Genomic DNA, 13,042 nt, shown 5'->3' with positions numbered 1-13,042 from the left:
ACCTGCAAGATGTGCAACAAAAGTTAAGCCAAATAACCTTCCGCCAGTCAGGAACTCAGATTTGGTAGTGACGTATGGGTAGCGCCCTTTTCAAAGCATGGAAGTGCCAATCGTCTCAAAATCGATCATGAAGAAGAAATTAATAATTCACACACTGTACTACCTTGTGTTAAAATCGCATTGAAGAATACCCATTTTGCTCATTCTTGAACGTTGTAAACCTTGCTTAAAGCTGAGGTAAAACATCCTGAGTTAATTTCTAGAAAAAAAACACACAAAAACATTTACTACTTACTAATACTCTCAATGATTTACGTAAAATCATCTATATCATCAAACTGAATTACAAACAGCTCTTTGGTCTCTTTTGATGAGGCTGCAGAAAGTATTCTCATGTCCTTAAACTACAATTCAATCCTTTTTCTTTATCAAAACTAATACTCTCTTGGTCCTTATTAAACAAACAAATCTTTTTACATGGTTTTAGAGAGAACTGAAACACAAAAACTATTTTATTTCTGTGTTTTAAAGGATACTTCCACTCTACGATGCTGATGCAGGCTCTGCGGATAGGGTTCTTGAGTGTGAGACAGAGCAGAGCCCGCGGCGGCCTTGTGGCTGTCGTTGTGGTCTGTTTCTTGGGTTTGGCGCTATAATGCTGTCTTTTCCTTTGCGTGGAACTGGCCGTAGAGATGGGCCCGCCCCCTCCCGACCCAAGTCCTGTTCCTCCACCTGACGCGGCATTGCCCATCATCTTTGCCTGCCGCGCAGCATCGATGGCCGCCTGCCAGCTCAGGGCTGCCCCTGGTGTGGGGATGTGCTCAGGTGCAAGACCAACCACACCCACTCCGTGGTTGGGCCCGCCCCCTCCTCCACTTCGATCGCCATGGCTCTCGACACCACTGTGCTCGTTTGTCAGGCCTGGATGAGGGGGACGAGGAAGCGTAGGGGGAGAGTAATCGGAGCCTGGAAAGAAAATAAAAGTAGAAGACAGATCATTAGCAAACCACATTTTTTAAACACCAGGGAATCGATTTATCACTTCCTTTTTTAAACAATTGATTTCACTTCTTAGTTAAATTCATCCCACATGGATCCTTGAACCTGACATATTGTTTCAATTTTTGGTTCATCACTTGAATTTGGACGTGCAAAGAATTATTCAGCTGTTTTTGTTAAAAACTATCCTTGCACAACAGATTCACTCTGACAACTAAAGTAAGTATAATAGACCTAACTACATTCACTTTGATGTTTACTTTCTCTATTCATTGTCTCCAAGTGTTTTAACACATTTTTCATTAAAGTCTATTTCATCTATTTTATTATAAAGCTCTACATCCTGTTACTTACAAAGTAGGGCTGTTCATGTTAATAAGAAAAAGGGCTGCAGGTTTGTGTTTGTCACAATGGACAAAAGGATTGCATGACTTGATCTGTTTTGCAGAGAAAATTATCGAAGTTAGTCAGGAAAGAGGAAAAACATGTAGTATTCATGTCTGAATAAAAGTAATCTTTGTCAGAATACATGGTTTTCACCAATTCATAGAGGAGACATGAAAAAGATTGGAAGTCAGACTAAATAATGTATCTATCCAAAGATCAGAAAGAGTTAAATGTTCTTTGATTATATCTTTGCTGATGCAGTTCAAAGACCCTCCAATGAAAATATTTTTTTGTGTGTTTTTAATTTACTCTCCACATGCAGACAAATAGAACAATGTACATCTTTGTTTTTTCTTCTGAGATGGTATCAGGCTCAAAACTGTACGACTGGATAGCTTCAAGATTGATCGCCATTTTTGTTGCATCGGTAATGTTAGGTTGGTGTTGTGAGGGGCTGTAAGCTAGCAGGAAAGTGTAAACGGATGGATGACGGGAAGTAAGGGCTGGGTTGCTCTACTCCAACAGTCCTACCCACAACTCAGAGGCAAATTTGTACTAAACTAGTGCTGCTATGCATAAACTACTGTATGTCCCAGAAATTGACAGAGGTTTTTGGATAACTGGGAACGCCTTTAAAATAGATCAAAAGATGATTGAATTGGGTCCTAAAGTAAAATATTAATTAGTGTTTGGCAAGTTCTGTCATCACAAAAGCCATCCTCAAAACTAGGTACTGTACTGCATTTTACTTACTGATAGGGTCAAACAAATCAAAATCATCTAGTTTTGCAACCGGAAATACTTCATACCCAATACAATAACCCTGCACAATAACTCACAATGCAACAGATAACCTTTGCCCAGTTTTTCTTTTTTTGCACATTTCTTTTGCACATGTTTTTACTTGCACTGTCTGTAAATAGCTTTTTAAATTATACCACCTTATTGTTTGCATTTATACTACATTTTGTTTTTGTTTTTATATTATTCTTATTCTTTTTTCTCTCTAACGTTTACAATGTTGTCAGTTGCAATGGTAACGAACCAATCTCCCACGTGTTGGATCAATAAAGTAATTCTGATTCTGATTCTGATTTCTGAACTAAAATAAATATTGCTTCTTTCTCAATAAATTAACAAAAATCTTTAAATAAAAAAAAATGCTCAACATTTTCAAACCGAGCAAAACCTTAGTAAAGAACAAAAAAGACAACAACAATAATTTCCCAATTTCATATAATCTAAAATCTAATTTAGCACACACTGTTAAATAAAAGTTTAGTAAAAAATCAATACAGATCTCCTGTAAAGTTAATTAAATTTTGTATTGCTACATCTAAGATAAAGGAACAGTGACAAAAACATGTGAAACACAGATCTAACTGAAAAGAGATGACAATACAATTGGTAACATAATTATGATAAAAATGATCAATTTGCATTTACTTTGTTGCTTTAAATTAAGATCACCTTCCCCATTTTTACATGAAGGAAAAAGTTTAAGGGAGGGGGCAGGGTTTTCAGGGCCTCTTTTTTTCTGGCCTAAATGGATTTAGAAAACCCTAAACCCCTGCCCCCTCCCTAATTAGTTACTGACAATTTTGTGCAATATGGTAACTTTTATCCAGTCATGTTTTGGATAGTTTGTGTTGTCGGGTTGTGTAAACTGTTATGACAAATGTTAATCAATCAGAACACGAGACTGTGACCCCAGGCCAGCAGGAGGGCTTTACAACATTTTGCCATGTTTTACATTGATAATGAAATAGACATCCTGGGAAAAGAAATGAATTCATCATTAACCTGTGTTAATCTGTATTCAAAAAAAATTTGAGAAACTATCCCACAGTTTACTGCTCAAGCTACAAACAAATGCTCGACTCCACTCTGACTGTGACTGAGTTTGAAACTGTGTCCAATCCTTGTGACTAAGATTGTCCATTGGCACGTTTTGGGCATTGACCAAAAAAAATAAAGCTATTAGCATTATTCACCACTGTCAACAAAGAACTACCAATTGATTAAAGTGAAAAGCACAGATAAGCTGTACAGCAGAGCTATTAGCATGTTATTCAGAAAAAAGGCAGAGTTGGTTGCATTTTCATATCATACTGCATTTCCTACTGCATACAATTTATTTCTGTAGCTCATGTAACCACACACTGAATACAATCCCTTCCAGCATATTGTAATTCTGCAAGATCAGTTTATCTCAGCCTGCATGACCCTCTCACTGGGAGCTCACTTCTACTGAGAGTGTGCTTTCTTTGCATGTATGTGTGCACATGCATGCGTGCGTGCATGTGTGTTTGTGTATGTATGCTGCATGAATGAGTGTGTGAGGATTATAGGATAGTGAAACTTTAATAATACAGAGCCCAGTAATCTGTATGTTGGAGCACATGTCTCTGTCCTGTTACATGACTTTGCATTCATCATGCAGTGTGGGATGGACTGTATGCGTTACACCATGGATGAGACTGAGAGGAAGAAAGAGAAAAGCTGAAATTGAGAGCAATAGATAGAGTGAGGTAAACACTTGTATGTATAAGTAGAACATGCAGAAGATAGATAGTAGGAGAAAAACGAATAAAATATTCAGTGACCTGTACATATAATCTTAAAAAAATAAAACGGTTCCAGAAAAAGACTGCTTCACTGGAACTGACATTGCTCCAGTAATATATCCACTCATCAAATGGTGAAAATTACAGTATAAAACTACATAACAATATTTTTGCCTGTGATTTTAAATACACACTCCGATGAAAATTGTGTGAAGTTGTTTTAACATGTTCTTGTGGCATGTTTCTGATGATGGAGGATTAATAGAAAAGAAAGCATGAAAAATGCTGTTTAAAAAAGAGCTTATTTGTGATGTAAAGGATTTGTTGCTCCACAACACAATGGTTAGAGTAAGGGGGGGGGGGGGGGGGGGCGAGGTTGCTCTGCACCAGCGATCAACAACTCTAAAGCAAATGTTTAATGAACCGCTGCCTCTCTGACGAAACTATGTCCCAGAAAACAACAGTTGTATTGGCTAAAAGCGGCATTGTCATAATTAAAATGACCATTTTACAATAGATCACAAGATGGTCAGACTGATTCCTTAAACTAATGTACTTGTTGTTATTGATGCTCTGTCAAAGTTATTTTAAATCCAATCTTTCTTTATGTAGTTTTCATTAATGTTTTTTTAATTCCGTCATTTAATTACATTATTCAGCACATTTTTAAATATGAAGTGATCAATTTTACTAGTGCTCAACAAAATATGCAAAAAGATTGACAAAATCAGCCAAAATCATAAAAGCACGTCTTTCTGAATTTTCTCACCAAGCAACTTTTAACATTTACACTCCTTTGAGAATGATAGAAAATGGAACCAAGTGCAGCTCACCACGTAACCACTAGGTGTGTGTTCCACATGATGATTGGATACAAAGAGGAACTATAATAAACGTAATACTTTTTGTTCATAATGAATCACAAAATTATGCGCAAACACAGGCATTTTCTTTAAATTTACAGAAGAATAAATATATGTAAGGTGTGGAGTTCACAAGACAATATATGGTCACTGTGTGTTCATTTTAAAAAGTTAGGTCTTTTTGCCAGGAAAGAAATTATTCGTGGAGCATAGTGAGTATTAAGCTTCCTCAAATCCTTTTTTCAAACTTTGACAGGCCAGCCCTTTTTTTCTGTGGTAACGACACATGCTCAGTTTCCCTAAGACAAAGTTGTGACACTCACTGTAAGCAGTTTGGGTGGCTGACAAGTGCCTAACAGAGATATTACTATTTAGTGTTGGAGCTGCTTCTCTTTCTGATCTAATCAAAGCTGTATTTTCTCCTTACATGCATCAGTGATTTCTGAGCACTTGTGTGTCTGTCAGCAATCCTTCAGATAACAAATGAGCTTTCAGAACTGACTAAATCTATGTTCATCATTTGATATAATTTGGCATATTCTTCTTTATCTTTCAGCTGCTCTCTTTAGTCGCCATGGCAAATCATTTTCTTCCATCTAACCCTATCCTCTGCATCCTCCTTGCCCACATAGCCACCCTCCTCCACAAACCTCCACTTTAGTCTTCCTCTAAGCCTTGTTTCTGGTAGCTTTAACTTCAGCATCCTTTTACCTACATAGGCACTGTCCCCTTCAGGAAATATCCAAACCATCTCAATCTGCTTCCCTGTATTTATCTCCAAAGCATCTAACATGGGCTCTCACCCTGTTGACCCTAAATACTTGAAGTCCTCCAGCTTCTTCAGCTCTGCTTCCTATAACCTCACTGTTCCACTTGAGTTCCTCTTATTTACTCAAAGATACAGTCTTGCAGCTCTTCTTTCCAGAGCAAACCTCCAGCTCTCTAGATGTCCCTCCTCCTGCTCCCTGTTCTCATGTGTTTTAAAGTCATCTGCAGACATCATGGTCTATTCAGACTTTTTTCTAACCTAATTTGATAGTCTGTCCATCACAGCAAACAAGTAGGGGTTCGAAGCTGATCCTTGATGCAGTCCCACCTCCACCTTGAACTCACCACTTTCTTACAACCCCCATACAAGTCATGCACAACTCCAGTCTTTGCCACTACAAACCTCCTCATGCAAACCCCAGCTCCTCTCTCTGTATCCTGTCGAAGACTTTCTCTAGATCTACAAAGACACAATGCAGCTCCTTCTGGTCTCCAGATGCATCCTCAAAGCAAATATTGCATTTGTGGTTCTTTTCCTTGGCTGGAAACCATCCAGTTGCTAGTCTCTTGAACACACAGGATATCTACCTTTCGTCTTTCCACCCTGTCAGCCAACTATGTGGTTTTCCTCTAAATGATGTCACTAACCCAGACATGGAGATGTGCTCACTGATGTTTTTGTAGAGCTCTTTGAAATAAAAAAACCTGATCTCTCAACATCATCCGTGTCTTCCATGCAATGTATTTGAGATACAAAGATATACAGTTAATGCTTCCATGTAGCAATGAGGCTGAAAATCAGTAGCAGTAGCTCCTCCCACATGTGGTGGGAGTGTTGGGTTTGTGAACACACTGCTAGACAACTGTCCAGCTGTGATTTCGCTGCACATCGAAACAGAGGCAGAGGATGTGAATTCACATTCAGTGTGAATGCAGCATAAGTTCTACACTCCTGCCTTTCTTTCTCTCTATTTCAGCAAACGTGCCGCTTTCCTTTACTTTTTTAACAAAAATATTCCTCTGTAGCTAAACAGCAATGGCAGCGGCCGTTGTTAAACCATTGCCACAACAGATTCGAAATAAGATTTCTGTTTAAGATTCGCAAGATTTAATTTGGCTTTATATACATGACGGATGCTCTTTTAGACACAACTGGTTGCATTTATCTGGACTTTGGACTGGCACACAAAAGCACCTTTATGTGGTTTTATTTCTGATACGACTTTGACAAATATAATTAAAAAAAATTGATCATTTAATCTAAGTACATTACATGTGCATTACATTACATGTAGTTTCATACTGGCAAATAACCAAACTCTCAAGCAAAATTTTAAAAATGCACCATTGCACAAGCATAAAACAAGATAACAGCATTCAAACACGAGCATATGGGGAAATGTTTGATCAGATTTTATAGATAAAACCTTGCCTGGTAAAGCTTGTCAGCGTTCACTGTGAATCTGAAGTAAAGCCAACTGAGGCGAACTTCAATGAGAGCTTAACTGCAGTCTTTAATGAGCTGTGATACGAGCTGAAGTCAGTGAAGCCTTTATCTGCTTAATGATAAAGACAGGAGACAGATGCTATCACTGTAACTCTAAGCACTCTGCCTCAAAATGTCATTGCAACACTACGCATGTTTGCAACACTCTTGAAGCATCAGATGAAAAAAAACTTTAACAATCAGATATTTTTCTGCCTGTTTAATTAAGTAGAAGAAGAAATCAGACCACCCACTTTTCATATATATTTTAATATCTACGAGATACCCTTCTTTTATCCACTTGTTCTACTCATGCGTTTGAGATCTATTTAAGTGGACAGTGAATATGACATTATCAGTCAATAAACAGATGTTGACAGCTATTCAGATACTAAATAGAAGGACGCACACACATTTGCAGACACACGTTACAGCAGCTCTGATATTAAAGGAGTCCAACTGAGGTCCAGAAAGCTAAAGTGGGCCTAACCAATGGGATTTATCCAGTTCAGTGCAGTCATCCACCAGCCCAGCTAAATTGTTGCTTATAAAAGATGACCTTCTTTTGCTACTGTACCTCTTTTTCTTCCACTTTCTACTTTCTTTTTAACCATTTATTCTGCCAATCATCATTGCTAAATAATTCGTCCACCTTTCTCCCTCCAGTTTTTCTCCTCTTGTGCTGACTTGCACTGCACCTCACCCTCTTCCGTCTCTTTTCCAGCTTACAGCTGTCACTCCCTCCATTGACTCTAGAAGCAGACAAGTTCATTTTCAATCATCCTTTCTGCTTTCTCCATTAATCTATCTCTCTCATCTCTCCATTTCTCCACATCTCCCCTCTTTCTCTCATTTTTTTCCTCTTTCTGCACGTGCTCCCCTCTGTCATTTTCCAACTGGCAATTATTCTCTCTCTGTTGCTTACATCCATTTATATAGCTGGAAAGAGAGAGTTGTCCATCAGTATTCTGACCCACCGGACCTATAGAGCTACTTTGAAATCAGATTCAAGCCCAAAACATAAACACAGACAAAAATAACAGGGTGCTGATGGCTTTTTCTTCTTTGTCACAAAGACTGTCAGTGTGTCCATACTGTTAATGGCTTGAATTGCCTTTCATCACACCAATTCCCATTATTACCTCTGCTATAAAGATAAATAAATAAACCAAAGTTGCCTAAATCAAATGTATCCACATCCAAAGCTTATACTTCCAAAACTAAAAACAAAAGAATAGCAATTAAGTCAGATGTATACATTAAAATCCCACTCCATTCATATTTTGCTCTATTTAAAAAGCGTTCCCAGTGGTCTTTTAATCCTGATTGGGACATTTTTTGCCCAAAATAAATAAATAAATAATAACCTGTGTCGTTTTTAAGGACATAGTTTCTGCAGAGGAGGAGTTCATTAGAAATTTGCCTCTGAGTTGTGGCCGGGACTGGTGATGTGAAATAAGCGTGCCCCCATTTTCCATCATCCATTTATTTCCATGCTATCCCACTAGCTTACAGCCTATCACAACCCCAACCTAACATTACTGCTGTCACAAAAATGGCGAGCAATATTGGAGCTATCCAGCCGTACAGTTTTGAGCCAGATGCCATCTCGGATGAGGAAAACAAAGACGTACATGTACATGGATCTAGTCGTCTACAAGTGGGTGCATCAGAATGGAGTGGAGAAGGGAGCTTGTGCCCCAGCTGCTGATTGTAGCACCTACTAGCTATAAGCTTTTTCCAACAGCATTTTTTGTCTGGTTCTGATTCAATAAAGATTTGAATAAAAAAATACTCATAAATGCAATTTTAAGCTTAATTTTCTTTTACAGGGTAGAACATGTTAAAAATACACAAAACAGCATTTTTATCAGAGTAGGTCTTTAAACAAGGAGCTGCACATCCCCCTTAGTGTACATGTTTGTATGTTTTTTTCACACTCAGACCTGTATCCATTTTTTTGCCAGTTAAGCATACTGCACATACACATCTGCCACTTTTATTGCATACATAATTTACGTGCATGTAAACAATGCAGAAACCCACCTGCTCCCCAGGAAATACAAGATACACACACCTGCTTTCCTTCATCTTTGACCCCATCCTGCAGCAGATGATCACTGTATATGCTGACTCATGCTACATCATCAGCACATGCATGGCATTAAAACACCATGCATTCATGCAGCAAAAAAAAGCTGACTGCTTTGCATGCTCCCATGAGTAAAAGATCTATCTGCTTGATACATTTGTCTTATTTTTGTACTGCCCATAAAAAATGGTTGCAGGAAACCATGGCAACCTAATGTAAAAGAATGGAAGTTCTTTCTGCAACACTACAGCACACTTGCTAGCTTCTGCTGCACTTTTCATTGCAGTGACTCAGACTGTGAAGGCTTCATCATTCATTCATTTATTCATTAAATCGTAACATACTAACTGGTGTCAAAGGATATGTGGGAAAAAAAAATGAGACAGGGCTCGGATCGACATACATGAGACACTTTTATCAACCAAATGCTCAAGAAGACTGCATGTGTGCAACACACGCAGCTATCCTTTATTTCTAACAGCAGATTGTTTGTGTTAAATGGTGGGCATTCAACGCCATCTATCACTAACTTTCAGGCAATCCTATATGGAGAGTTAAGAAGTCAAGTTTTCTTAAAACTGGCAGGGGAAAACATCTATGACATTTTATAGCACACAATGTAAATAATTACATTCAAATCATAAAGCATATGAAAGTGTTCTTACTGAATGGCTATTTTTAGTCTCTCTTTAAGGATTCAAGTGACTTCAGGAAATGTATTGAAGTGTTTCACTGGGAATATCTTTTCTGTTTTTTTATGTAATTTATCCCTGTTTAAAAAAATGCACTTATGGCAAATCCTAGGAAGATTAAAATAAAAATGCATGGATTTAGGCTGCTTATTTCTTATTATTTGATATATTTATTCTCATCTTAAACAACCAAAGAGATGCGAGCCAAATCCATGAAGTTCTTTTGTTTTTAAGACACAACTAAATGTAAAAATTGTTTTTTTTAATGCATTTCTTATGGAAAGGTACTGAAAAAACGACCTTTCTTACAAATGCAGAAATTAAAAATAAAATTACTAATTGCTAAAGAAACAAAAAAGTTACTAGAGTACATAAAGGTTTTTAAAATAGTATCAAACTGTAAAATAGAAAAAGAAAAACTCAAAAAATGTCCCAAGATACACACGAACAGGTAGTCTCTACTTTCTGAGGTTATTTTTTCTGTTATAGCTGACAAAGTATTGTTGCACCACTAGCGCTGAACCATCAACCTCTGTGATGCTAAAAAAAAGAATTATGGGGATTAAGATTATATTAGACCAATTCTAAAGACAAAAAAATAACTTTAAGGAAGTGGCAAAATAAGAAAGAAAGAAGAGCAAAAAAGGAATTGGTGAGATGTGCAACAGACAATAGGAGGGAGGAAAAGCAAAAGGAAGAAGGCTTATTTAAACACACACAGCAAGCACACATATTCACACACATAGTGCAGGCAGAGATATTAATAACTCTCTATTAATATTCATCTGCAGTGGAGTGATGTTAGGTTAGAGTAACCCAGATACCAACCGTCTATCTTCTGGAGTCTCCCTGTGCATTGCTGTTTATGTAGAATGTGCAATGTGCTTATTGTAACGTACATATTTACTTTTTTCCTTATCCCCTAATCTGTCCAACTCATTTCAACATATTTTCTTCCTTTGTCACAGCCTGTAGGACCAACAAGAGCTGTGGAGACTGTGTGCGACTTTTGAAATGTTAACTAATTTGAACCACTCCATATGCTGAGACATTTTGTAAATTGTCAATAGAGAATTGCATTTTACTTTGAATTATGGGTGGAAAAAATTCCCAAATTTAAGTTCTAGTGTAGTTCTGTACCGTTTATTCTCTTCTTCTTTTTGTCTCTTTCAATGCTAATGAGCATGTGTTCAATTGTTCTGTCTGCATTCTCTTTTTTCTACACATCTGTAACTTCTATCCCTCCTTCTGTCATGAGGAGGAGGAGGGGTGGCGTCTCCTAGAGTGTACCACCTGCCTTTCAGACAATGCACTCATCACAAGTGGCCAGCCATAATTGCAGATTGCTGTTCCCGTGAATGAAAAGTCACAGGCTGACAAGGTCATGTGATCCAAAAAGGGTGCAGAAATAAGGCACACTTAGAACAGCTAGCATTCAGTTGCTATTTATCTAATTTTTTTAATTAGCTTAAATGTCAGTTATACTTTTAAACCACAGGTAAAAGGAAAGAGGGCAAGCAAAGTACTGCTAAGGATTTTATTTTAAACCCTAGTATAGTAACCTATTAACCTTTAAAATAAAACACTAAATTGAATTGATGAACTAAAGCATGCAAGAAATCCCTAACAGTCTAAACGTTCAACATTATTGTCCCTTTCTATTTGGCTGATCATAGTGTTAAAATGCAAGGACACAGGTCGGCTCAACAACAAACTTACAATCTATTTACTTCAGGGTGGGCATTTAAATGGTTACATATGTGTTTGAAACATTATTTTCTTTTGGCTTTTAGTTGTCATTATTTAATAGTGAACTTTCAAAAACTATGCAGGGGGCAGAAAATTCACACATTCAGCAAAAACAGTTACCGTATTTGTTTATTTTCAACCAGGGGGTTTTAACCTGCTGCTCTGGAGCCACATCTGACTCTTTTACCCCTCCATTATGGCGATCAGGTTAAAGAAAAATAAAAAAGTTTTAATTTTAAAAAGTAACTGTAAAACAAAAGTTGTAAAGGTACAAGAAAATAAATTAAATATAACTTAACTGATTCACAAACTGATTGCTATTTTTCCAAAGGGTGAAGTAAGATTTTGTGGCTCCTACTGAGTCGTATTCAGTGAAAAATCAACCTGAATGACCCTTTAACTGTTAAAGATAGCTAACCCCTGACCTAAACCATAAAGTTGTAAAACTTGGAAGCAATGTTTTAGATGATCAAATGCATTACTTCATTTAAAAAACTTAAAAAAGGATATATTAAGAGAAGCATAGTTTAACTACCCTTTTCGTTTTATGGATCTTTAGTCCCAAGATACTTAAGGTCAAGCAATGCCACCAGCCTACCAGATGATTATTCATGTCGTGGGAACTGATCCATCACCAGTACCCAATTCTGTTAGTTTTGTTGACAAACACTAAATCATCAAGAAAGCACCGTTAGCAAACTTTAAACCTTATTCAGAATGACTCTCCTTTTCACTCAATATCTTCTTACAGTTTTATTCTCATCTTATGACCACAATTATTCTTATTATTGTCTGTTCTTGGTCTTACTGACACCTTAGTCTAAATATTATAACCCTGTTTAGGAAAAATTAAAAAAAACTGTCAATCTATAGATTACAGTGTAAAAGGATTTTAAAGATTACGAATAGAAAAAAGATCAATAAATGTCGGCAGCTGACCACTACAGTATACCTAATGATCAGGTTCTATTGGTATAGTACATGTTTACTAGTATATTGAGCTTCATTGGAGCAGAGAAATAGTGCAGCACAAGCTACCACATTCTCTAAAACTGTTTCTAAAACTTAACATTACTTAGACAATGGCTCCCGCAACACAATCACGATCGTTTCCCCTCTTTTTTATAGGCAATGTTACTCCTGCCTACAGAAAAAGAGACAAACAGATGACACTTAAGAGATGCCTCTACTTATATAAGAGTTGTAATCTTATCATCAAGCCATCTTGGAAAAACAACAACTTCAATACACAACAAATTGATCTTTAAGAATGAACTCATGTTGAAAATCTAATTTGAAGGGGAAATAACCCTTAAAAACATAACAGGTCATACATTTCAATCTTTGAGACCGTTTTTCCATTTTGCTGGACTTCAGTACTGTGTGTATCTATTTGTCGACCCTATTTCCAAAACTGTCAAACAGCCAGTTTGTAATTT

General features: G+C 37.1%; 1 protein-coding gene across 5 annotated transcripts in view; it reads right to left on the bottom strand.

The window, feature by feature from the left end:
• Positions 1 to 13,042, bottom strand: part of LOC101173517 (voltage-dependent L-type calcium channel subunit alpha-1C) — a 197,723-nt gene that overhangs the window by 127,922 nt on the left and 56,759 nt on the right. For all 5 annotated transcript variants that reach the window (XM_020714255.2, XM_020714256.2, XM_023952670.1 and 2 more), the window contains exon 2: positions 537 to 966. In XM_020714255.2, coding sequence (XP_020569914.2) covers positions 537 to 966 — 430 coding nt within the window. The remainder of the gene's footprint in view (positions 1 to 536; positions 967 to 13,042) is intronic.

The sequence above is a fragment of the Oryzias latipes genome, chromosome 23, assembly GCF_002234675.1.
Source record: "Oryzias latipes chromosome 23, ASM223467v1".
Classification (NCBI taxonomy): Eukaryota; Metazoa; Chordata; class Actinopteri; order Beloniformes; family Adrianichthyidae; genus Oryzias; species Oryzias latipes.
Note: the sequence above shows the minus strand (reverse complement) of the source record. Positions and strands in the feature narration are given on the sequence as shown.